At 39.1% G+C, this 25,924-nt stretch overlaps 1 protein-coding gene across 2 annotated transcripts in view; it reads left to right on the forward strand.

Moving 5' to 3' along the window:
- The window catches only part of SNX6 (sorting nexin 6), a 334,434-nt gene that overhangs the window by 287,855 nt on the left and 20,655 nt on the right, over positions 1 to 25,924 (forward strand). For both annotated transcript variants that reach the window (XM_012736493.2, XM_076004109.1), the window contains exons 6-10: positions 2,091 to 2,212; positions 4,363 to 4,486; positions 9,895 to 9,990; positions 12,444 to 12,549; positions 22,270 to 22,345. In XM_012736493.2, coding sequence (XP_012591947.2) covers positions 2,091 to 2,212; positions 4,363 to 4,486; positions 9,895 to 9,990; positions 12,444 to 12,549; positions 22,270 to 22,345 — 524 coding nt within the window. The remainder of the gene's footprint in view (positions 1 to 2,090; positions 2,213 to 4,362; positions 4,487 to 9,894; positions 9,991 to 12,443; positions 12,550 to 22,269; positions 22,346 to 25,924) is intronic.

Genomic DNA, 25,924 nt, shown 5'->3' on the forward strand with positions numbered 1-25,924 from the left:
CTCAGCCTCCTGAGTAGCTGGGACTACGGTCACATGCCACCACACTCAGCTAATTTTTTCTATTTTTACTTGCCCAGCTAATTTTTTTCTGTTTTTTTTTTTTTTTTTTTTTGTACAGATGTGGTCTTGCTCTTGCTCAGGCTAGTCTCGAACTCCTGACCTCAAGCAACCCTCCCACCTCGGTCTCCCAGAGTGCTAGGATTACAGGCGTGAGCCACTACACTTGGACAGATTTCTGAAATTTAGTTCTTAATTTCTTCTTTTCCTGTTCTGTTTCCATCTCCTTCCCTATCTTCTTGTCTGATGGTACTTTCTTACTATCTTCCTTCATAGGCTAACCAATTCTCAAAGACTAAGACCATGTTTTAATTGTCAATGATTGTGTTGAACTACACTTGGTGCTCTGTAACCCTCTTGCCTTCCTTGATTTAACCCTTTTCTTGTAATCATTCTTTTTTTTTTCTTTGTCTTGTCTTGTTTTCTTTACCTTTCCATCATTTTCTCCATAACAGTTCTTACTTATAGGTCCTTTTTCCTAAGGTAATTTTTTCTTATATCAATTTCTTGAATGCTATATCTCTGCTAGCCTTTACATTCTTATTTAGGTAAGTGTTTGCTTACTTATTCCCTGACTGGGTGAATAGAATAAAGTTAGTCATTAATCCATGTCTTGTTCTCTTGTTCTCAAAATAGTTCTTTTCGGCCGAGAGTGGTGGCTCACGCCTGAATCCTAGCACTCTGGGAGGCCGAGGCAGGCGGATTGCTCGAGGTCAGGAGTTTGAAACCACCCTGAGCTAGAGCGAGACCCCGTCTCTACTATAACTAGAAAGAAATTAATTGGCCAACTAATATATATAGAAAAAAATTAGCCGGGCATGGTGGCACATGCCTGTAGTCCCAGCTACTTGGGAGGCTGAGGCAGTAGGATTGCTTGATCCCAGAAGTTTGAGGTTGCGGTGAGCTAAACTGATGCCATGGCACTCACTCTAGCCTGGGCAACAAAGTAAGACTCTGTCTCAAAAAAAGAAAACAGTTCTTTCTGCTTCTGGTACACTCCTCCAATCTAGGACCGTTTTTTAACATCCCTTGCTGGATCATATTGATAGTATTCATCAATTAAAAAAAAATACAGGCTGGGTGCAGTGGCTCATGTCTGTAATCCTAACACTCTGGGAGGCTGAGGCGGGAGAATTGCTTGAGGTCAGGAGTTTGAGACTAGCCTGAGCAAGAGCGAGACCTGGTCTACTAAATATGGAAAAATTAGCACTGTGTAGTCCTAGCCACTAGGGAGGCTGAGGCAGGAAGATTGGTTGAGCCCAGTAGTTTGAGGTTGCTGTGAGCTAGGCTGATGCCACGGCACTCTATCTGGGGCAACAGAGGGAGACTCTGTCTCAAAGAAAATAATAATATTGATAAAATAAAATTTAAAAAATACAATAGCATAAAGCTACTATAAATTCCTTGATTTTGTTTTTTCTTTTCTTTTTAGAGACAGTGTCTCACTTTGTCACTCATTGGAGTGCCTTGGTACAGTCATAGCTCACTGCAGCCTTGAACCTCCTGGGCTTAAGGGATCTTCCTGCTGCAGCCTCACTGAGTAGCTGGGGTTAAAGGCATGTGCCACCACACCTGGCTAATTTTAAACAAATTTTTGTAGGGCCGGGCATAGAGGCTCACGCCTGTCATCTAGCCCTCTGGGAGGCCAAGGTGGGTGGATTGCTCCAGGTCAGGAGTTCAAAGCCAGCCTGAGCAAGAGTGAGACCCCGTCTCTACTAAAAATAGAAAGAAATTAATTGGCCAACCAACATATATATAGAAAAAATTAGCTGAGCATGGTGGTGCATGCCTGTAGTCCCAGCTACTCGGGAGGCTGAGGCAGTAGGATTGCTTGAGCACAGGGGTCTGAGGTTGCTGTGAGCTAGGCTGACGCCACGGCACTCACTCTAGCCTGGACAACAAAGTGAGACAGTGTCTCAAAAAAAAAAAAAAAACCTTTAAATTTCCCCTGCACAGTCTTTTGTGGTGATAGTAGTACAATGCTTTGAGAAATGAAATAATTCCTTAAAATGAGTGATTTGGCTCTGTTGTAGATCCCACCAGCACCACCAAGACCTGATTTTGATGCTTCAAGGGAAAAACTACAGAAGCTTGGAGAAGGAGAAGGGTCGATGACAAAAGAAGAGTTCACAAAGATGAAACAGGAACTGGAAGCGTATGTGATTTTTTTGTTGTTATTGTTGCTTTTGTTAATTGTGCTTATTTTAATGCTTTTTTTTTTTTGTGCTCTCTGATATCCCATTATTTTAATCATTTTGCCATAGGGACCCCTTCTGGAGAATACAGGTTTAAGGCACACAACCAGTGTTAATGATCATGATCAGAGCCTACAGGAAAATTATAGAATAATTATCTCCATTGTAAAATTATTTAAATAGATTCTGAAAATTGAAAACAGGGAATCCAAAAACTTATAAAAAAAATTTAGAAAGGGAACTTGATTTTTTAAAGTAGAATGTAAATTTTTTTTTAATTTACAAGGCATTAGTCATTACCAACCTAGTTCTCTTGTTTTCAACATGTACTTACTACTAATAGTAGACTTATATTTCTTATGGGAGAATGGGCTGAGCAACCCTTTGTGTATATTGTTTTCTTTAAAACGTGTGTGTATACAGTATAAATTATCACAGTTTTTCCAAGGGTTTAATACATTTCTTATAAGTATATGTGAAAGTAATGAGAGACAATTTTTGCCTATTCTGTAGTTACTTCGTTCCCATATTCTTTTCCCTTTGGCCAGAAGCCACATGCAGAGAAAAGAAGAGGGGGAAATTATATATAGGTTGAGATCCCTAATCCAAAATGTTTGGGAATGTGTGTTTCAGATTTCAGTTTTTTTAGGGGGTTTTGGAATGTTTGCATTGTACTTAACAATTGAGCATCCCTAATCCAAAAATCTGAAATCCAAAATGCTCTAATGAGCATTTCCTTTGAGTGTCATGTTAGTGCTCACAAAATTTCAGATTTGGGAGCATTTTGGATTTTGGACTTTTGGATTAGGGATATTCAACCTGTATTTCCTTTTAGCATATTTGCTGAAAATACAGAATCTTTACCCTTTTACTTAAATTTTTGAAGTAAATTTGGATTTGCTATATATTGTTTCTCTGTATTTGGAAAGTTGTACAAGGAAATAATTTTCCTTGCATTATCATCACCTCCATCACTCTTTTTCTGGTCATTTCTCCCCTTCATGCATTTCCTTTTCTTCCATTTAGTTTCAGTTTTCAAATGTATATTCACACTGCTACTAGACTTCTTTTCAGAATCCTAAACTCTTGAGAAGATAAATTAGCAAAGGAGGTCGTCTTTGTCAAAATATAAGGTGACAGTTATTTAAAGAATTTTGTCAGTTCTAAGTGCAAGCAGTAGTCTGATAGCAAACAGATAATATACTCAAAGATTTTAAGACTTAAAACTGGAAATTAGCAGAGAACATTAATATTGAAGAATCTGTGATTTTCCAGTGGCCCTGATCATGATTCTTTTGTGGTCTGGTTAGGGGTTGGATAACAGAGAACCTTGGGTTTATTCTACTGCTACCTCCATCCTCTGCATCCTTCTTTTTTGTCTTCACTGAATGACTACCCTCACAGAGATCAAACTTCTCCCAACATTGGTCCTGCTGGTTTGCTGGTATGTAAAACTTATCCTTCTTGCACGTAATTGAAGCAAGAATATCAAGCCTTTTCCTTGAGTGTTTTGGGTTTTTTTTCCAAACTGACATGTATTACTATATGGTCGCTGTGATTCACTGTTGGTAATAAAATATTTTAAACACATTTCTTCAGGGTAATGGCAAAAATCAGTCTCTTCAGAGTGGGTTTGTTTCTTGTGTGTTTGGGTCATTAGATGAAAATAATTATTTACATTGAAAATATTCTTACTGAGGTTTGGGTTTTGATTTTTTTTTGTACTAAGGTGTGTTTAGCAGTAATTATGTAGAAATTGAATCATTAAGGTTGTATCAAATAATTTGTAGTATACTTTCTCTGGAGGTGAAAACGAATGCCCCTTTAGTTACCTTTAACATCAATTTGCATAGTAAGAAAAGTTTACACAACTTAAAAATATTAACATTTAGGTATAATAAACTTTATTAACTGGCATGAAGTCTTTGTCAGAGCTGGGTTTTATAGTTCATTAACAGTTCAACTAAAACCTTTGTTTACATGAATTATGTCTTTGTATCTCTAATTTCGCATTTGGAATAATCCAAAGTGTATTTGCTGAAAAACTGTGTCGCAGATGCCTTTCTAGTTGATGGAGTTTTTTACCATTAATTTTGTGTATTGTTTCTAGTGAATATTTGGCAATATTCAAGAAGACAGTTGCAATGCATGAAGTGTTCCTATGTCGAGTGGCAGCACATCCAATTTTGAGAAAAGATTTAAATTTCCATGTCTTCTTGGAATATAATCAAGATGTGAGTATTGATTTGATTAACACAGTGATCAGTGTTTCATTTTAGAGTCACTGGAAAAAGCAGAGAGTAGTTAGAAAAGGTTTAAGGCTTCTTTTAGAATGTTCGTATTTTTCAAGGCAGTTTAAAGAGACACTTTTTCAGTAGTAATACAGATTTCAATCAAACTTGAGTAGATTAATTGATGGAATGGTGGTAAGTCATGTTAATTCTTAGGATATTGATTTTTCATCATTAATTGTGAATTTCTCAAGAAATAGGCTTATCAGATTGATTGAGGTGTCTTAAATTGAGTTTGAAATCTTCTGAAGCCTTATGGAGAATTCTAGGTAGGTGCTTGACCTGAAGAATTCCTGATTTGGGCAAATCTTGACTCTGCATCTGTTTAACTGATCTTCTTTAGTACTGATTGCTCCTGATTTTCCTTCCTACCTCCCCCTTCTTACAAACTCTGTTATAAGACAGAGAGATGGAGGTAGTTGAGCTTTAAAGATTTCTTCATTCATAGTGCTGGCAAAAATTTTTTAGTGGATAGCTGATACAGTTCTTGGAAGCTATGTTTGGATGACAAACCATGTTAGTAGAAAACAAATGGAGCATAGTGGGTATTTGTTTACAAGTTAACATTAAGATCAAACAATTTTGTGTATATAAATTTACTTTTCTGGTTTAGTTTTAGTAGATACAGTGATAAGTTGTCACTAAGTCTAAACAGTAGAGGACACACTTTTTTTCTTCTTTTGACAACAGAGCATAGATAGAATTTTTTTTATAAAACAGTATGAAGTAACTGAAGATCAGGGAAATGTAGCACTTTTTAAGCACAGGTGTTTTCATAGAGTACTTATGTGTTACTGTCATGTAGACATTTATAATTAGGAGAACACTGGCTATATCATGAATTAATAATAAAAAAAAAAGCTGAAAAATGACTCATGATAGAGTAGCTAAAGAATACATTGAAAAAACATATGATATGGCCAGGCGTGGTGGTTCACGCCTGTAATCCCAGCAATTTGAGAGCCTGAAGCAGGGGAGGATCGCTCGAGGTCTGGAGTTCAAGACCAACCAGAGCAAGAGTGAGACCTTGTCTCTACTAAAAATAGAAAAAATTAGCCAGGCGTGGTGGTGCGTGCCTATAGTCCCACCTACCTGGGAGGCTAAGGCAGGAGAATCACTTGAGCTCAGGAGTTTGAGGTTGCTGTGAGCTCTGAAGATGCCACGGCACTCTAGCCTGGCCAAGAGTGAGACTGTGTCTCAAAAAAAAACATATGATAGAGTGCTGTCATTACTTTTCATGTGTTTGTTTTTTGCTGGGCCTTATGTATGACCTGGGTTAGAGCTGTAGTAATAAATTGGTGGAATAGCATAGATATGAAGTGAAGCATGGTAATAATATCAGTGCAGGGTCACTTGAGTTAGAGTAACCCCACTCTTCAAGTACTCTATCCCATTATCATGGTCCTTAGTATTACCTGAAATTAAATATCTATATTTTTTAAATTACTTTACATATGCATTATCTATCTGCCCCCACTAAAATGTGAGGTCTGTGAGGATGAGACTGTAATTTTTCGCCATTGTATTTTCACTATTTTAGAGCAATGCCTAGCAATTGAGATATAAAGTAAATATTCGTTGAATTAATAAGTAAAAGGTTATTAAATATTGGCCGGGCACGGTGGCTCACACCTGTAATCCTAGCACTCTGGGAGGCTCAGGCGGGAGGATCGCTCAAGGTCAGGAGTTCAAGACCAGCCTGAGCAAGAGCGAGACCCTGTCTCTACTAAAAATAGAAAGAAATTAATTGGCTAACTAAAAATATATAGAAAATATTAGCTGGGCATGGTGGAGCATGCCTATAGTCCCAGCTACTCCGGAGGCTGAGGCAGAAGGATCACTTGAGCCCAGGAGTTTGAGGTTGCTATGAGCTAGGCTGATGCCATGGCACTCTAGCCTGGGCAACAAAGTGAGACTCTGTCTCAAAAAAAAAAAAAAAAAAAGATTATTAAATATTTATTTATTTTTGAGACAGTCTCGCTTTGTTGCCCAGGCTAGAGTGAGTGCCATGGCGTCAGCCTAGCTCACAGCAACCTCAGACTCCTGGGCTCAAGCAATCCTCGTGCTTCAGCCTCCTGAGTAGCTGGGACTACAGGCATGTACCACCATGCCCAGCTAATTTTTTCTATATATATTAGTTGGCCAATTAATTTCTTTCTATTTTTAGTAGAGACAGGGTCTCGCTCTTGCTCAGGCTGGTTTTGAACTCCTGACCTGGAGCAATCCGCCCGCCTCAGCCTCCCAGAGTGCTAGGATTACAGGTGTGAACCACCTCGCCCGGCCTAAATATTTAGATCAGTTGTATAAATAGCTTTCAGATGTCTTAGGCTTTCCTAAATTTTATCCCAACAAAGTAGATCTACTTAGTGTTCTTCCTCACAAACTAACATATGCTTAATATGAAATATTAAGAAATAAATATTATAGAAATAAAGATGATGATGCACTATAATAACCGTTTTAGTATCAGCAAATGGTGTGGAGAAAGCCTAAAAAAAGATGGTGCATAAGTTTGGGAGTCTGGTGAGGGCCCTCTGTTTCATAAGTGGTATCTTCTTGCCACTTCCTCCCTTGGCAGAAGGAAGGGGCAAGAGGCTAACAAGCTCCCTTGGGTCTCTTTTATAAGGGCACTAATCTCCTTTATTGATTGATTGATTGATTGGGACACAGTCTCGCTCTGTCACCCTGGATAATGTGGCCTGGCATCAGCCTAGCTCACTGCAGCCTCAAAGTCCTGGGCTCAAGCAATTCTCCTGTCTCAGCCTCCCGAGTAGCTGGGACTATAGGTGTGTGCTACCACACCCAGCTAATTTTTTCTATTTTGGGTACAGACAGGGATCTCACTCTTCCTCAGGCTTGTCTTAAACTCCTGACCTCACCTCAAGTGATCCTCCTGCCTCGGTCTCCCAGAGTGCTAGGATTACAGGCATGAACCATTGTGCCCTTTCTGGTTTTTTTTTTTTGCTTTTTTTTTTTTTTAAAAGACAGGGCTTTGCTCTGTTGCCAGGCTAGAGTGCAGTGATCGTAGCTCACTGTAACCTTGAATTCCCCAGCTCAAGTGATCCTCTTGCCCTTAGCCTTATGAGTTACTAGGACTACATGTGCACCCGTAGCTAATTTTTTTTTATTTTAATTTTTTGTAGCGATGGGGTTTTCTGTATTGCCCAGGCTGGTCCCAAACTCTTGGCCTCAAGTGATCCTCAAGGGAGAGCTGCCACACCAGACCACTAATCCCATGTATCAAGGCTCCACTGCCATGACCTAAATCATCTTCCAAAGATCCCACCTCTTCTTTTTTTTCAAAAGGGTCTCTCTGTGTTGCTCAGGCTGGAGTGCAGTGGCTATTCACAGGCATGATCATAGTTTACTGCAGCCTTGAGCTCAGGGCACCAAGTGATCCTCCCACCTCAGCCTCCTGAGTTCCTGAGACTACATGCATGAGCCACCATGCCCAGCTTAGGCCCCACCCCCCTTTTTTTTTTTTCTGCATATTATGGGGGTACAAATGTTAAGGTTACATATATTGGCCATGCCTCCCCTCCCCCCTCGGGTTAGACTCCACCTCTTAATACTAACCTTGGGGGTTAGTTTCAATATTTGAATTTGGGTGGACATGTACATTTAGACCATAACAGGTAGTGATGGAGATCTGTGAGTCATTTACATAAAGGTGGGCATTGCAGCCATGGCAATAGATAAGGGAATTAAATGAGATGTTCCTTTATGGGGCACCCTGATGCAGCAAGTGCTAAGAGTCAAAAGAGTTAGCTGCTTCTCACTTTTTTTTTTTTTTTTTTTGAGACAGAGTCTCGCTTTGTTGTCCAGGCTAGAGTGAGTGCCGTGGCGTCAGCCTAGCTCACAGCAACCTCAAACTCCTGGGCTCCAGTGATCCTTCTGCCTCAGCCTCCCGAGTAGCTGGGACTACAGGCATGCGCCACTATGCCCGGCTAATTTTTTATATATATATATCAGTTGGCCAATTAATTTCTTTCTATTTATAGTAGAGACGGGGTCTCGCTCTTGCTCAGGCTGGTTTCGAACTCCTGACCTTGAGCAATCCGCCCGCCTCGGCCTCCCAAGAGCTAGGATTACAGGCGTGAGCCACAGCGCCCGGCCTGCTTCTCACTTTTGCCCTTGGATAACCATTTATGTCATTCAAAGTCATCTTTTGTGTCCCTTATAATTTTCTGACCCCAAAAACCAGACGAGATGATATTTCTATTAGTTCCAAGTAAGGAATTTGTAGAATATATTTTCAGAGTTATTGTAGAATCATATGATGGTATTTTGTATCCCAATAAATTTCACATGTTTAAAGGAATTCCTGAATTAAAATTTCAGTTATCTTTATATTATATAGCAATGTTTGACAAAGTATGGTGACAAGGCTGCTTGCAACAGAATTATCAGATATGCTTATAAAAATGTGAGATATCTAGGTCTTGTGGACCAACTGAATCTGAATCTTTGGGAATGAGGCCTGAGTACATTATGATGGAAAGCCTCTTTTTTTTTTGCTCTAAAGTTAGAATCACCGATATACATGTTGAAATTGCCACTTATATTAAGTTTAAAAACTGAGCTCTTAGGCCGGGCGCGGTGGCTCACGCCTGTAATCCTAGCTCTCTGGGAGGCCGAGGCGGGCGGATTGCTCGAGGTCAGGAGTTCGAAACCAGCCTGAGCAAGAGCGAGACCCCGTCTCTACTATAAAATAGAAAGAAATTAATTGGCCAACTAATATATATAGAAAAAATTAGCCGGGCATGGTGGCGCATGCCTGTAGTCCCAGCTACTTGGGAGGCTGAGCCAGGAGGATTGCTTGAGCCCAGGAGTTTGAGGTTGCTGTGAGCTAGGCTGACGCCACGGCACTCACTCTAGCCTGGGCAACAAAGCGAAACTCTGTCTCAAAAAAAAAAAAAAAAAAAAAACTGAGCTCTTTGCTCTTTTTTTTTTTTTTTTTTTTTGAGGCAGACTACTGTCACCCAGGCTTGAGTGCAATGGTATTGTCATAGCTCACTGCAGCCTCAAATTCCTGGGCTCAAGTGATTCTCCGACCTCAGCCTCCCAGATAGCTCGGACTACAGGCATGCACCACTACACCTGGCTAATTTTTTCTGTTTTTAGTAGAGGTAGGGTCTCGCACTTGCTCAGGCTGGTCTGGAACTCCTGACCACAAACAATCCCCCTGCCTCCGTCTCCCAGAGTACTAGGACTACAGGCAAGAGCTACCATGCCTGGCCCCAAAACTGGAATACTCTTGAGATTGCCATTTAAATGTCAAATAATAAAGAAGACACTACTTTCCATGTGTAACCTAAAAAAAAAGCTAACTTAAATTACTTTTCTTTCAGTTGAGTGTTCGAGGAAAAAATAAAAAAGAAAAGCTTGAAGATTTTTTTAAAAACATGGTTAAATCAGCAGATGGAGTAATTGTTTCAGGAGTAAAGGTAAGATTTTATTTGGTTACTAGTGGTATTAATTGAGAATTTACTGCTTTTAAGAGGGAGATTTCAAGTGTGTATAATTGGGATAAAAGAAAAGTTTGAATAGTAAAATCCTTAGTCCTGGGAAACTATGCTCCCTTCCCTGGGTTCCTCTCTTTAGAGAACTCCCTTCTCCAAGGGGTGAGAAGTTTGCAGTCCAGGGGTATTTGCTCACCTGGAGCCCACACCCACTCCCTCCAAACTAGACCATGTTCCAGGTATCTAGAGCCCCCTATTTCCCTGCTCAAATCCCACGTCCTCCAAGTCCTATGTGGGCATGTTCCCTGAGTTTATGCCACTTGTGTGCATTCTGGAGGTAGGAGAGTGACTGTGGGGCAACTGGGATAGAGAGGAGAGACAGGAGAGATCAGTGTGTAGGATGTAATGTCCACCCCCATGCACATGAAGTCCCCCTGGATGCAGGACAGACAGAGCTGCCTCTGTTTGCATACTTGCTCTTAGTCTTGCAAATATTAGAAGCAGACCTGGAGTTCAGACTTGGTCTTAGGTTCAGACTTGGAGTTAGAAGATCTCAGTTAAGGTTTTGGTGTTGTCTCATGGCTACATGATCTTGGAAAAAGTCACTTTCTTTTTCTGAACCTCAGTTTTTCTGTTTTCAAAATGGGGTTAGTAATACCACCTAGTTCACAAGATTGTTGGAAAGATAAGATTGAATGAGATAGTATGTGTGGAAAAGCTTAGAAAGCCAATTATTTACCTAAATAACACCTAAACTTTTCTTAATAATCTAAAAATGATAGAAGAATTGTTTTATCTGAAGACTAGCTGTTAAAATATGAGAAAAATGTTATATTATCAAGCAAATAATAAGAAAGATAAAGAATGCTGTTTTGTCATCATTGCCTGTTTTTACAGATTGTTGTACAGATACATCTATAATAAAGCATGAGTGTAGGCCGGGCGCGGTGGCTCACGCCTGTAATCCTAGCTCTCTGGGAGGCTGAGGCGGGCAGATTGCTCAAGGTCAGGAGTTCAAAACCAGCCTGAGCAAGAGCAAGACCCCGTCTCTACTATAAATAGAAAGAAATTAATTGACCAACTGGTATATATATAAAATTAGCCGGGCATGGTGGCACATGCCTGTAGTCCCAGCTACTCGGGAGGCTGAGGCAGTAGGATTGCTTGAGCCCAGGAGTTTGAGGTTGCTGTGAGCTAGACTGACGCCACGGCACTCACTCTAGCCTGGACAACAAAGCAAGACTCTGTCTCAAAAAATAAAAAATAAAAAAAAAAAGCATGAGTGTAGAGTACTATTTATTCCATTTATACCCGGGTTTTTCAGAGACAGGTCAGTTGATACGTTGGCAGTGCATATGCTGTGGCTGCTTTTCCATAAGGACTTAGCTTGCTTCCATTTTGATGTTGCTTCTGCATTAATATTAAACATTTTTCCTAGCCATTAAATGTAAGCCACCAAGTTGATTATGATTTTGATAATTTTATTAGTAAAATAATAACCTTTTTTTTTAATTTAAAGAAGTTTATTCTGAGCCAGATGTGTGTGACTGGCCCGGAACACCTGGCTTCAAAAGGTTCTGAGAAAATGTGCCCATAAAGTAATAACATTTTGAAACATTTATAATGTTTTGATTGGTAGCCCACATTTTCTTATTTAATCTTCACTATAATCCTGCAAGTTAGTTTTATCCCCATTTTTACTGTTAAGATAACTGTTACATGTGATTACGGAATTTAAATGACATTTTGTCAGTATTAACTCTTGCTGTTCTGTTGATGTGGGCCTCTAGTTACATCATATCAGCTGATGCTTTTTCAATGAATTATTGCTAGTTTAGAAGGAGGAAAAGTACTGTTAATATTTTTTAGTCCCAATACTGATAAAGGCGGATAATTTTTTTTTTTAATGTATAGTTTCAAAAAAATATTTAAGACAGAGTTTGATAATATTGTGGCTCTCAGCAAGTTTGTCCAGGTTCCCCAGAGCAGTCAGGGAGGACCTAATGACTAAGGCCAGGCAGCCTTCAGCAATGGCCCCCAGAAAACATAATAGACCAAGAAAAATAGATTGTCTCTTCTATCTACCAGAGTTTTTTTCTCAAAAAAAATTGATCACTTCCACTGGTGGTAAAGTGTTTTTGGAGAGGCTGGATTGTAGAGACAAAGCACAAGTAGGAACATATTTCAGAGTATAACATACGAACATGGGGAGCGCTAAGCCTTTGGCTATAAAATCATAGATTTCTTATTTAATAGATACAAGTGCATGTCTATTAAAGTCTTAACTTGGTGAAGTCAGTATGACATCTGATTATTAGAGCATAGCTGTGCTGTCTCACTGATGATTTTTTATATTTATAATAAAACAAAGTGATTTACATACTAAACTAAAGCAAATAAGTAAAAAAAAATGTTCATATTTTCTTTTGATCCTTTAGGACGTAGATGATTTCTTTGAGCATGAAAGAACATTCCTTTTAGAATATCATAACCGAGTTAAGGATGCATCTGCTAAATCTGATAGGATGACAAGATCTCACAAAAGTAAGATTTTTCTGTGGCTAAGGCGTATGTTTTTTAATGGAATAATTATAAAGTTGATATGTTATTTATAGTTTGTAAAAGTCTTGATACAGAACAGTGTTTCTCAAGCTGTGATCTATGAAGCCTATATCCCAAAGCCCTTTTAAAATGAGTCTGGAAGGTGAAACCTATTTTCATAATAATACTGTGCTACTTTCTGCCTTTTCACCATTGTGGACATTTATACTTAAAATACAAAAGAAATGATGGCTAAAATCCTAGCACTTTTGGGAGACCTGCTTAGAGGATCACTTGAGGCTGGGAGTTTGAGATCAGCCTGAGCAACAGTGAGACCTCGTCTCTACTAAAACCAGAAAATTTAGCCAGGTGTAATGGCATATGCCTGTAGTCCCAGCTTCTCAGGAGGCTGAGGCAGGAGGTTCACTTGAGCCCAGGAGTTTGAGGTTCAGTGAGCTATGATGACACCACTGCACTCTAGCCCAGGCAACAGAGCAAGACCCTGTCTCAAAGCAAAAAACTGCTGGTACCTTAGAACAAATCAAGGCAGTGGTACCAATCTGTGCTAATAATCCCTGTACTCTTTCCTGCCATGCACTTGTGATTTTTAAAAAATGTGACTTTCATTTAAGAATGTCCTTGAAGAAACATTAAAATTAATTATAATATCCATCTTTGGGTATACATTTTTTTATATTCTGAGTGATAAAATAGGAGAAATGCATAAAACACTTTGGCTACATACCAAAATATTATGGTTCTCTCTAGAAAAGCATTTTAGTGATTGAGTTGTGATCAGACTAGCTGCTTTTTTTGTAGAACATTAGTTTTATTTAAATGAATGACAGACAAATTATGATTATTCAGATGTAAATATTTGGCACAAGTTTCTTAAAAAAATCAACTAAGTGAGCCTGTTACTTCAAGGAAAACAAAGATGGTATGTTGCCAGTGATAAAAGTCAAGTTTTTAAGCAATAATTAGACTTTTGAAAAACTTGTATCTGTCACCATGAGCTTGCTTCCCAATAATTAAAGACTTGTCTGATGAGATTGATGGTAATACTAGTGAATGTGATTTCTTTTTATATTGTATCATGAAGTGTGTCACCATTTGGAGATCTGCATAATTCATTGGACCAAGATTTTCTAAATGGCCAGTTCATAGTGCTACAAAATCATATTTCTAAAAGATCCATTCAAAGTGCAGGATAAACCACTGGGTTTTTTGAACAGCTTTATTGAGTATAATTGATATTAATAGGATATAATAAAGCATACAATTTGATAAGTTTTGACATGTGTGTGAAATCCTCACCACAATCAAGATAATGAACATATTCTTCACTCCTCCAAACTCGTGACCCTTTGTAATCCCTGCTTCCCACCCCATTCCCAGGCAAGTATGGATCTGCTTTCTGTCACTGTAGTTCATATTTTCTAGAATTTTATATAAATTGGATCATACAGTACGTATTCTTTATTGTCTGGCTTTGAAACTCAATAAAACTATTTTGCAATTTCATCCAAATTATGTTATCAATAGTTCATTCCTGTGATGAGTGGCATTCTGCTGTATGGGTATACCACAATTATTTATCCATTCACTCATTGGTGGACATTTGGGTTGTTTGTAGCTTTGGTTATTACAAGTAAAACTTATATGAGCCATCTGTATACAATTCTTTGTATGGACATGTGCTTTCATTTCTCTTGGGTAATACCTAGAAGTAGAATGGTTGGGTAATGTGGTGAATATATATTTAACTTTTTAAGTAACTGACAAACTTTTTTCCTGCAGTGATTGTACCATTTTGCATTCCCATGAACAGTGCATTAGAGTTCCAGTTGCTCCACATCCTTGCCAAGAAGGATAGTCAGTTTTTTAAAATTTTAACCATTCTAATAGGTTAGTGGTGGTAACTTGGTGTGGTTTTGATTAGTCATTAGGGAATGACTAATGATGACATTTTGTTCTTGAGTAAGTCCTCCCACTTCATTTTTTTTTTTTTTTTGAGACAGAGTCTCACTCTGTTGCCCGGGCTAGAGTGCCGTGACGTCAGCCTAGCTCAAAGCAGCCTCAAACTCCTGGGCTCAAGCAATCCTTCTGCCTCAGCCTTCATTCTTCATCAAACTTCATTCTTTTGAAGAACTTCATAAGATAAAGAACTTCATAACTTCTTGATAAAGAACTTCATTCTTTATCAAAGTTATTTTGGCCCCTCATATGAATTTTATAAGCAGGTTGTCACTTTCTAGAAAGGTACCCACTGGGATTTGGATTTGGATTGTATAGAATCTATAGATTAATTTGGGGAGAACTGACATCTTAACAATATTGAAGGCCGGGCGCGGTGGCTCACGCCTATAATCCTAGCACTCTGGGAGGCCGAGGCGGGCAGATTGCTTGAGGTCAGGAGTTCGAAACCAGCCTGAGCAAGAGCGAGACCCCGTCTCTACTAAAAATAGAAAGAAATTAATTGACCAGCTAATACATATAGAAAAAATTAGCTGGGCATGGTGGCGCATGCTTGTAGTCCCAGCTACTCGGGAGGCTGAGGCAGCAGGATTGCTTGAACCCAGGAGATTGAGGTTGCTGTGAGCTAGGCTGACGCCACGGCACTCACGCTAGCCTGGGCAACAAAGCGAGACTCTATCTCAAAAAAAAAAAAACAGGCCGGGCGCGGTGGCTCACGCCTGTAATCCTAGCACTCTGGGAGGCCGAGGCGGGCGGATTGCTCGAGGTTGGGAGTTCGAAACCATCTTGAGCGAGACCCCGTCTCTACTAAAAATAGAAAGAAATTAATTGACCAACTAAAAATATATATACAAAAAATTAGCCGGGCATGGTGGCACATGCCTGTAGTCCCAGCTACTTGGGAGGCTGAGGCAGGAGGATCGCTTGAGCCCAGGAGTTTGAGGTTGCTGTGAGCTAGGCTGACGCCACGGCACTCACTCTAGCCTGGGCAACAAAAGTGAGACTCTGTCTCAAAAAAAAAAAAAAAAAAAAAACAATATTGATTCTTCTGATACAGTAATATAGTATATCTCCATATAAGTAGGTCTTTGTTAATTTCTGTCAGTATGGCCAGGCAAGGTGGCTCATACCTATAATCCTAGCACTCTGGGAGGCCAAGGTAGGAGGATTGCTCAAGGTCAGGAATTTGTGAGGTGCCTGAGCAAGAATGAGACCCCGTCTCTACTAAAAATAGAAAAAATTAGCTGAGCAACTAAAAATACAAACAAAAAATTAGCAGAGCATGGTGGTACATGCCTGTAGTCTCAGCTACTTGGGAGGCTGAGGCAGGAGGATCGCTTGAGCCCAGGAGTTTGAGGTTGCTGTAAGCTAGGCTGACACCATGGTACTGTAGCCTGGGCAACAGAGTGAGACTGTGTCTCAAAAAAAATTTTTTTTCTCTCAGAAGTGTTTTATAGTTTCCATTTTATAGATGTTATACATTTAGTCAGATTAATCCCTAAATATTTTTGATGTTTTTATAAATGTTATGTTTTTTAAATTTGAATTTCCAGTTCTTTGCTAATATATAGAAATGCAATGCATTTTTCAGTGTCAATCTTGTATCATGCAACATTGCTAAATAAACTCATTCTAGTAACCATTTTGTAGATTCCCCAGGATTTTCAACATAGATGATTGTGTCACTTCTGCTAATGAGGACAGCCATACTTCCTTTATGATTTGGTTACCATTTATCTCTTTTCCTTGCTGCATTGTACTTGGCTTTCCAATATAATGCTAACTGGAAGTAGTAAGGGCAGGCATCTTTGCCTTCTTACTTACCTTATGGAGAAAGCATTTAGTGTTAAACCATTAACTATGATGTTAGGTAGAGATTTTTCTACAAAAACTTCTCTACACCACCCCTTTGTGTTTTGTTTTTGTTTTAAATATACAATTTTATTAATTTACATTTTTTATTTTTTTTCCCCCTTAACATGTTCCTATGGATTCTGAACACCCCTTTGTTTGTTTGTTTGTTTGTTTTTTTGAGACAGAGTCTCACTTTGTTGCCCAGGCTAGAGTGAGTTCCGTGGCGTCAGCCTAGCTCACAGCAACCTCAATCTCCTGGGCTCCAGTAATCCTTCTGTCTCAGCCTCCCGAGTGGGACTACAGGCATGCACTACCATGCCTGGCTAATTTTTTGTGTATATATTTTTAGTTGGTCAAATAATTTCTTTCTATTTTTAGTAGAGACAAGGTCTCGCTCAGGTTGGTTTTGAACTCCTGACCTCGAGCAATCCGCCCTCCTCAGCCTCCCAGACACCCCTTTGTTTTTTAAGACAAGGTCTCCCTCTGTTTCCCAGGCTAGAGTACAGTGGCATCATCATAGCTTACTGCAACCTCAATTTCCTGTGTTCAAGTGATCTTACTGCCTCAGCCTCCCAGGTAGCTAGGACTACAGGCGCAGTACCACCATACCCAGCTAACTTTTGTATTTTTTTGAACAGACAGGAGTTTTACTATGTTGCTCAGGCTGGTCCTGGACAAATGATCCTCCCACCTCTGCCTCCCAAAGTGCTAGAAATACAGATGTGAGTGAGTCACTGTGCCCTTAGATGTCTTTTATCAAGTTAAGGAAATTTTCTTACATTCCTAGTTTTCTGAGAGGTTTGGTCAGTTTTTGTGGGGTTTTTTTTGTGTTTTTTTTTTTTGGAATTAGGAATGAATATTGGATTTTGTCACATGCTTTTTTTTTTTTTTTACAGCTGTTGAGATAATTATATTGTTTTTCTTTTGGGGGGAGGAGGAGTTTTTTTGTTTTGTTTTAAGAGATTGTCTTGCTCTGTTGCTTGGGCTGGAGTGTAGTGACATGATCATAGCTCATAGCTCACCCTAGCCTCAAACTACAGTCTAGGGATCCTTTTACCTGAGCCTCCTGAGTAGCTGGGACTACAGGTGTGCACTACTACACCTGACTGATTTTTCTTATTTTTTTGTAGAGATAAGGTCTCACTGTGTTGTCCAGGTTGGTGTCAAACTCCTGGTCTCAAGCGGTCCTCCTGCCTTGGCCTCCCAAAGTGCTGGGATTACTAGAGTGAGCCACAATACCTGGCCTCATATGGTTTTCTTTTTTAGTTGATTAATATGGTTAATTGCACTGATTGATTTTCACATGTTAAGTCAACCTTGCATTCTTTGGATAAATATCACTTGTACCAGTAGATTTTAATGTAACAGACTAGAACGTTCATTGTATGATTTTAGATTCTACATGGCATATAACCGTTAAAGAAACTATTACTTGTTAGGCCGGGCACGGTGGCTCACACCTGTAATCCTAGCACTCTGGGAGGCCAAGGCGGGCGGATTGCTCGAGGTCAGGAGTTCGAAACCAGGCTGAGCAAGAGCGAAACCCTGTCTCTACTGTAAATAGAAAGAAATTAATTGGCCAACTAATACATATAGAAAAACTTAGCCGGGCGTGGTGGCGCATGCCTGTAGTCCCAGCTTCTCGGGAGGCTGAGGCAGTAGGATTGCTTGAGCCCAGGAGTTTGAGGTTGCTGTGAGCTAGGCTGACACCACAGCACGCACTCTAGCCTGGGCAACAAAGTGAGACTCTGTCTCAAAAAAAAAAGAAACTACTACTTGTTAAGTTTTGGTGTGATAACAAAAAAGAATGTCCATAACTATCTGAAAAGATTAGTAAAATATCTTTTCGTTTTCCAGCTGCATGTTTAAGGCTGGATTTTTTCCCACATACTTAAACAAAAGCAACATACTGCCATAGATTGAATACAGAAGCAGATAGGAGAATCTAGTTTATCTTCTATTAATCCAGATACAAGAGATTTGCAAATTTGTAACATTGTCACTGCTCACAAATTTTTAAAAATATATAATTATTTTTTCATTTGAAATGTTATTTATATTAACATAGAGGTTTAAATACTGTTGATTTTAAATGAAATAGTAAATATTTAAAATTTTTCCCAATTTGATGATCTTAAAAAATACAGTAAATATTGATAGATATAAGCTACATAAATAAAAGCTCTTTAGGGTCCTCAGTAATTTTTAAGAGTATAAAAGGGTCATAAGACCAAAAGGTTTGGAAGCTCTGATAAATTCTGGCAGGATAATCTCTATTCTTGTGTAATTCTTACAGGAAGGTTAACAGTTATTTTTATATTTTATTTTCTTGTATCTTTGTGCTTTTCAGATTTCTTCTAATGTAGTAGTAGTTTATACTTGCCCATTCCATAATTAAGAACTATGAAACATTGGCTTGTACCTACAGTCCCAGCTTTGGGGGAGGCTAAGATAGGAGGATTGCTTGAGGCCAGGAGTTTGAAGCTACAGTGCATTATGATTGCACCTGTGAATTGCCACTGCAGTCTAGCCTGGGCAGCATGAGGGAGTCCCCCATCTCTTAAAAAAAAAAAAAAGTGAGAAACTTGAATATCTTACTAGATTTATTAGTGATTTGCTTTAGAGCCCTGGGCAAATCACTTAATAGTCTTGTGTTAATTTCCTTGTTTATAAAATAACTTTAAGGATAAAATATACTTTTCGTCCCTTATAAATATACTTTTCATCCTTTGTTTAAAACTTTATAAATATGAAATGATACATATAACTGTTGATTATAATTACTAGGAATTACTGTGCAATGGAAATCTATATGTTTTATATTTCTTTAAAAATTTAGGCCGGGTGAGGTGGCTCACACCTGTAATCCTAGCACTCTAGGAGGCCGAGGTGAGAGGATCCCTTGAGCTCAGGAGTTCAAGACCAGCCTGAGCAAGAGTGAGATCCTATCTCTACTAAAAATAGAAATTAATTGGCCAACTAAAATATATAGAAAAAATTAGCCGGGTATGGTGGTGCATGCCTTGTTGTCCCAGCAACTCGGGAGGCTGAGGCAGAAGGATTGCTTGAGCCCAGGAGTTTGAGGTTGCTGTGAGCTAGGCTGATGCCACGGCACTCTATCTGGGCAACAGAGTGAGATTCTGCCTCAAAAAAAAAAGAAAAACAAAAAAAAATAGTGAAGAATCTTACGTATAGAAATTATCATTTAGAGTCTGAAGTTTGTACTCAAAGTCTCTTTATAAAAGATGTCAGAATATATGTGCTTTAAACTTCTCAAAAGAAGGCAGAATAATGGCCCAAAAACATGAAAAAATGCTCAACATCTCTAATCATCAGGGAAATGCAAATCAAAACTACAATGAGATATTACAACTCCAGTGAGAATGGCCTTTATCAAAAAGTCCCCAAACAATAAATGCTGGCGTGGATGCAGAGAGAGAGGAACACTCCTACATTGCTGGTGGGACTTCAAACTAGTTCAACCTCTGTGGAAAGCAATATAGAGATACCTCAAAGCGATACAAGTAGATCTACCATTTGATCCAGCAATTCCACTACTAGGCATCTATCCAAAAGATCAAATGACACTCTACAAATGGGACACCTGCATTCGAATGTTTATAGTAGCACAATTCACAATTGGAAAGTTGTGGAAACAACCCAAGTGCCCATCAATACATGAGTGGATTAATAAAATGTGGTATATGTATACCATGGAGTACTATTTAGCTTTAAGAAACAATGGTGATATAGCACCTCTTGTATATTCCTGTGTAGAGCTGGAACACATTCTACTAAGTGAAATATCTCAAGAATAGAAAAACAAGCACCGCATGTACTCACCAGCAAATTGGTATTAACGGATCAACACCTAAGTGGACATATAGGAGTAACATTTATCGGGTGTCGGGAGGGGGAAGGAGAGGATGGGTATATACAACCAAACAAGTAAGATTTGCAATGTTTGGGGGATAGACATGCTTGAAACTCTTACTCGAGGGGGGCGGGAGGCATGGGCAATATATGTAACCTTAACACTTGTACCCCCATAATACGCTAAAAAAAAAAGAAGCAATCAATAAATAGAGTCACCAAATGTTAGCCTTATTAGTTGAATGTAATTTTGTGCAACATAAGAATAATATAAAGATTATTATTTTGTTAGGGAATAAGCACTTGTAACAATAACTACTAGTGTAAGTGGGAATTTCCACATAAGTATCTTCATTGGTTAATGAAGACTTCATTGGTTAATAATAGCAAATATTTATATAGTACTGTAGTTATTATGTGCTGGGTACATAGTAATATTTATTAACTCACTTAATTCTCCAAATAATTATATGAGGTGATTACCATTATTATCCCTGTTTCCAGATGAGGAAACTGAGGCTCTGATAGGTTAAGCGATATGCCCAAGGTCATATAGCTGTTTAGGTTGGGAAGCTGGGTTAAGTTGGGAAGACCCAGGTAGTCTGTTTCCAAGTCCATGCTCTTGAAACAATTGGACTATACTGTTTTGTTTTGTTTTTTCCTGAAACTAAGAGATGCATCCATTATAATCTTTTCTCAACAAGTGTGTTGCCCTGTGGGGTGAACCCTGGGAAGAGTGTTGTGTCAAAGTTGAGTACTTTACTTCCTGGCATCCAAAGGTAATAGTGCCACCATTCATCTAGCTTCCCAATCTCCATAATTTCCCTTCCTAATTCAGGTCTACTGTTTCTAAATCCTGCCTTATTGCAGCAGAATTTTTATATCTAAAATCCTTCTGATGTTGATTTTACCACTATTATGACTTTGAAATGTTTAGTAACACCAATTTCTCTAAGATTAAATCCAAATTATATTATGGTTTACAAGATTTTTTTTCTCCAAGATGCTTCCAGCTAACTTTTTCTATCTTCAACTTCAATCACTCATCTGTGTATTCTACTGTATCATAGTCCCACAAGGCTCACTGAGTATATACACTGTGCTCTTTTATTATGTCTCCCTGGCCTTTACCCATGCTGTTCCTTTTATCCAAAATGCTCTCCCTTTGCCTGATAAAGATTTGTTCATCCTACAAGGTTCTTCTACTTGTTCTGTAGTTTGTATAAGTCCTTCCCTGGCTTACTCATATGGAATCACCTATTTCCCTGCTTCCAAAGCAGTTTTAACTATGTCTAATAAAATATTCATCATACTGTATTATGGTTGTTTGTGTTGTTTACTAGACTTTGGGTATCTCATATTACACATTGTTTGGCAGATAGGTGTTCAGTAAGGTTTTTTGTGGGTTTTTTTTTTTAAGAGTTGATGGTTTCACTCTGTTGCCCAGGCTGTAGTGCAGTGGTCTGATCATGGTTCACTATAATCTCATACTCCCGGGCTCAAGCAATCTTCCTGCCTCAGCCTCAGCTAGGACTACAGGTCTTCTTAATCTTTTGTAGAGATGGGTCTTGCTATGTTGCCCAGGCTGAAGAAAAGAATGTAACAAAGATGATAGAGTCAGACCAGTTCTTAAAGGAGTCATTGTGGTGGTGATGATTAAAATGGATATAAGAACAAAAAGTTTGCTCTAATAGAAGTCAGTTAATGGAAATGTGGAAAGGCAGTGATCAGCTAAGGGGAAAACGGACATCTGTTTGCTACTAGAGAGGGCTGATCATAGGAAAGTATATAATAGCTAATAACAAGCATACCATCACACCCAACTAATATTTTTATTTTCTGTAGAGACTGGGTCTCACTATGTTGCTCAGGCTGGTCTCAAACTCCAGGCCTCAAGCCATTCTCCTGCCTTGGCCTTCCAAAGCGCTGGGATTATAGGCATGAGCCATTGTGCCTGGCCAAGTATTTTTAAATCAACAAATAAATAAATATATTAAATTCTTAAAAATTTCTCCATAGGTGCTGCAGATGATTACAATAGAATTGGTTCATCATTATATGCTTTAGGAACTCAAGATTCTACAGATATATGCAAGTAAGTATTCTAGTTAAAAACATTAAATAGAAATAAAACAGAGAAAAATTTCTTTTGGCAGCCTGGGTGCACACAGTACTTCTAATCCAGATAGAAATTTTGAAAAATTTTTGTTAAAACACATTGTTAATAAGGAATTTCTTCATGAACTTGGGTTGGTAGCATTTTTCTCTTCTTTTTCTATCATTTATTTATTTATTTTTTGAGACAGAATCTCATTCTGTTGCCCGGGCTAGCGTGCCATGATGTCAGCCTAGCTCACAGCAACCTCAAACTCCTGGGCTCAAGCAATCCTGCCTCAGCCTCCCGAGTAGCTGGGACTACTGGCATGTGTCACCATGCCCCGCTAATTTTTTGTATATATTTTTAGTTGGCCAATTAATTTCTTTCTATTTTTAGTAGAGATGGGGTCTCACTTTTGCTCAGGTTGGTTTCTAACTCCTGACCTTGAGCAGTCCTCCCAGAGTCCCAGGGAGTCCACCCTCCCAGAGTGCTAGGATTACAAGCATGAGCCACTGCACCCAGCTTCTGTCATACTTTTTAAATATGAGAAATAAAAGTGGACTTTAATATATAATCTTAATATTTGCTATGTTTTATTTGAGGAAAATGAGCTAATTAGAGTGTGTATAAGAGAGAAAGGGAGAGACAATTTATGTCAGAGTGTTCTTAGGTTTTGATAAAGCTTATAAGTAAAATACTATTTGGGAATTAGAATATATACAGAAGGACTTGAAAAAGTTCATGGACGGGGGAATTAAAAGATAAAAATAAAAAATACAAGGCCGGGCGCGGTGGCTCACGCCTGTAATCCTAGCACTCTGGGAGGCCGAGGCGGGTGGATTGCTCGTGGTCAGGAGTTCGAAACCAGCCTGAACAAGAGCAAGACCCTGTCTCTACTATAAATAGAAAGAAAATTAATTGGCCAACTAATACATACAGAAAAAATTAGCCGGGCATGGTGGCGCATGCTTGTAGTCCCAGCTACTTGGGAGGCTGAGGCAGTAGGATTGCTTGAGCCCAGGAGTCTGAGGTTGCTGTGAGCTAGGCTGCCGCCATGGCACTCACTCTAGCCTGGGCAACAAAGTGAGACTCTGTCTCAAAAAAAAAACACACACACACAAAAAAAAATACAAACTATTTCTCAACATAAACTTCATCAAGTTCAATATACTTTTTCCAAGCAGTGATACCAGCCATTTATTCCATCCCTTTAATCAATTCCCATCCCTGGGAATTAAACCATGTCAGTGCAATCTTTTTTACATTATTAACTGAAAAAAATGGGTGCTCTTCAAAGATTTTTAAGATTAAGAAACTAAAAGAAGTCAGAAGGAGCCAAAAGAGTACTGTAAGGTGGATGCCTAATGGTTTCTTATCAAAACTCTCACAAAATTGCCCTTATTTGATGAGAGGAATGAGCAAGGAGCATTGTTGTGGTAGAGAAGGACTCTCTAGTGAGGCTTTTCCAGGTGTTTTTCTGCTAGCACTTTGGCTTTCTGAAAACATTCTCATAATAACCAGATGTTGTCATTCTTTGGCCATCCAGAAAGTTAACAAACAAAATGTTTTGAGCATCCCCAGTTATCCTCTTGGACTGGTCCACTTTTGCTTTGACTGGACCACTTCCATTTCTTGGTAACCATTGCTTTTTTTTTTTTTTAACAGACAAGATCTTGCTTTGTCACCCAAGTTGGAGGGCAGTGGCCTGATTATAGCTCACTGTATCCTTGAACTCCTGGGTTCAAGCAAGCCTCTTGCCTCAGCCTCCTGAGTAGCTAGGACTACAGGCACATGCCACCACGCCTGGCTGTTTTTTTGTTTGTTTTTTTTTAAGCAACTGGGTCTCACTGTGTTGTTTAGGCTGGTCTCTAACTCCTGGGCTCAAGCATTTCTCCCACCTTGGTCTCCTAAAGTTATTGTATTACAGGTGAGAGCCACTGCACCTGTCAGTAGCCATTGCTTTGTGCTTTGTCTTCAGGATCATATTGGTAAAGCCATGTTTCATCTCCTTTTACAGTACTTCAAAGAAATGCTTTGAGATCTTGAGCCCTTGTTTAGAATTTCCATTGAAAGCTTTGCTCTTGTCTGCAGCTGATCTGGGTACAGTTGTTTTCGCACCCATCCTGTGGAAAATTTGCTCAATTTTAATTTTTCAGTCAGAATTGTGTAAGCTGAACCAGTTGAGATGTCTGTGGTGTTGGCTAGTGTTTGTGTTGTTAATCTTCAGTCCTCTTCAATTAGGGCATGAAGGAGATAGTTTTTTTCTCCCAAATTGATATGGATGGTCTGTTGCTGTAGGCTTCATCTTCAACATCATCTTATCCCTTCTCAAAACAAGTTATTCATTTGTAAATTGCTTATTTCTCTGGGGTCATTGTCCCCGTAAACTCTTCATATGTCATCAATAATTTCATCATTCTTCCATCTAAGCTTCACCAGAATTTTTTTTTTTTTTTTTTTTTTTGCAGGGGGAGACAGAGTCTTGCTCTGTTGCCCCAGATAGAGTGCAGTGGCGTCATCATAGCTCACTGCAACTTCAAACTCCTAGGCTCAAGCCATCCTCCTGCCTTAGCCTCCCAAGTAGCTAGGACTATAGGAATGTGCCCAAGACCAGCTAATTTTTCTACTTTTTGTAGAGTTGGGGTCTTGTCCTTGCTCAGGCTGGTCTCAAACTCCTCACCTCAGTTGATGTTCCTGCTTCCGCCTCCCAGGTTGCTAGGATTACAGGCGTGAGCCACCTTGCCCGGCCCACCATAAATTTGTTGTTTGTTCAATTTTAGCAGAATTCATGTTGCGCTGATAGGATTCTTTTTCAAACTTATGTCTTATCCTTCTGAGTGTCTCAAACTAGATCTTTTTAAGCCATGTTATAACAGGTTAGTGTGAGTTTATTTTGGTGTAAAAATATTTTGAAATCCATGCAGTTTTTTCATAATACACATTTTATATGAACTTTTTGAAGACCCCTCATATATATATATATATATACACACACACACACACACACACACATATAAATACATGTGTCTGTGTATTTCATTAGAGGCCAGGTTAATTTTTTTGTTGTTGTTTTTTTTTGAGACAGAGCCTCGCTTTGTTGCCCAGGCTAGAGTGTGTGGCATCAGCCTAGCTCACAGCAACCTCAAACTCCTGGGCTCAAGCAATCCTACTGCCTCAGCCTCCCGAGTACCTGGGACTACAGGCATGCGTCACCATGCCCGGCTAATTTTTTCTATATATATTAGTTGGCCAATTAATTTCTTTCTATTTTTAGTAGAGACGGGGTCACGCTCTTGCTCAGGCTGATTTTGAACTCCTGACCTCAAGCAATCCGCCTGCCTCAGCCTCCCAGAGTGCTAGGATTATAGGCGTGAGCCACCGCGCCCGGCTGAGGCCAGGTTGATTTTTAAAGTAAAACTTTGATGCTATAAGTTTTCACTTTTGAAAGAGCCTGGCTGTTGTGTTTTATAGTTTAGTGCATCTTAGGGCAATCCTAGGTGGACTTGATGGAAAAGATGTTTTGCCTGTTATTGTAGAAAAACTCTGGAATGCTGTTTACGCAACTGTTACTTATTT

The sequence above is a fragment of the Microcebus murinus genome, chromosome 6 (assembly GCF_040939455.1).
Source record: "Microcebus murinus isolate Inina chromosome 6, M.murinus_Inina_mat1.0, whole genome shotgun sequence".
Taxonomy (NCBI): domain Eukaryota; kingdom Metazoa; phylum Chordata; class Mammalia; order Primates; family Cheirogaleidae; genus Microcebus; species Microcebus murinus.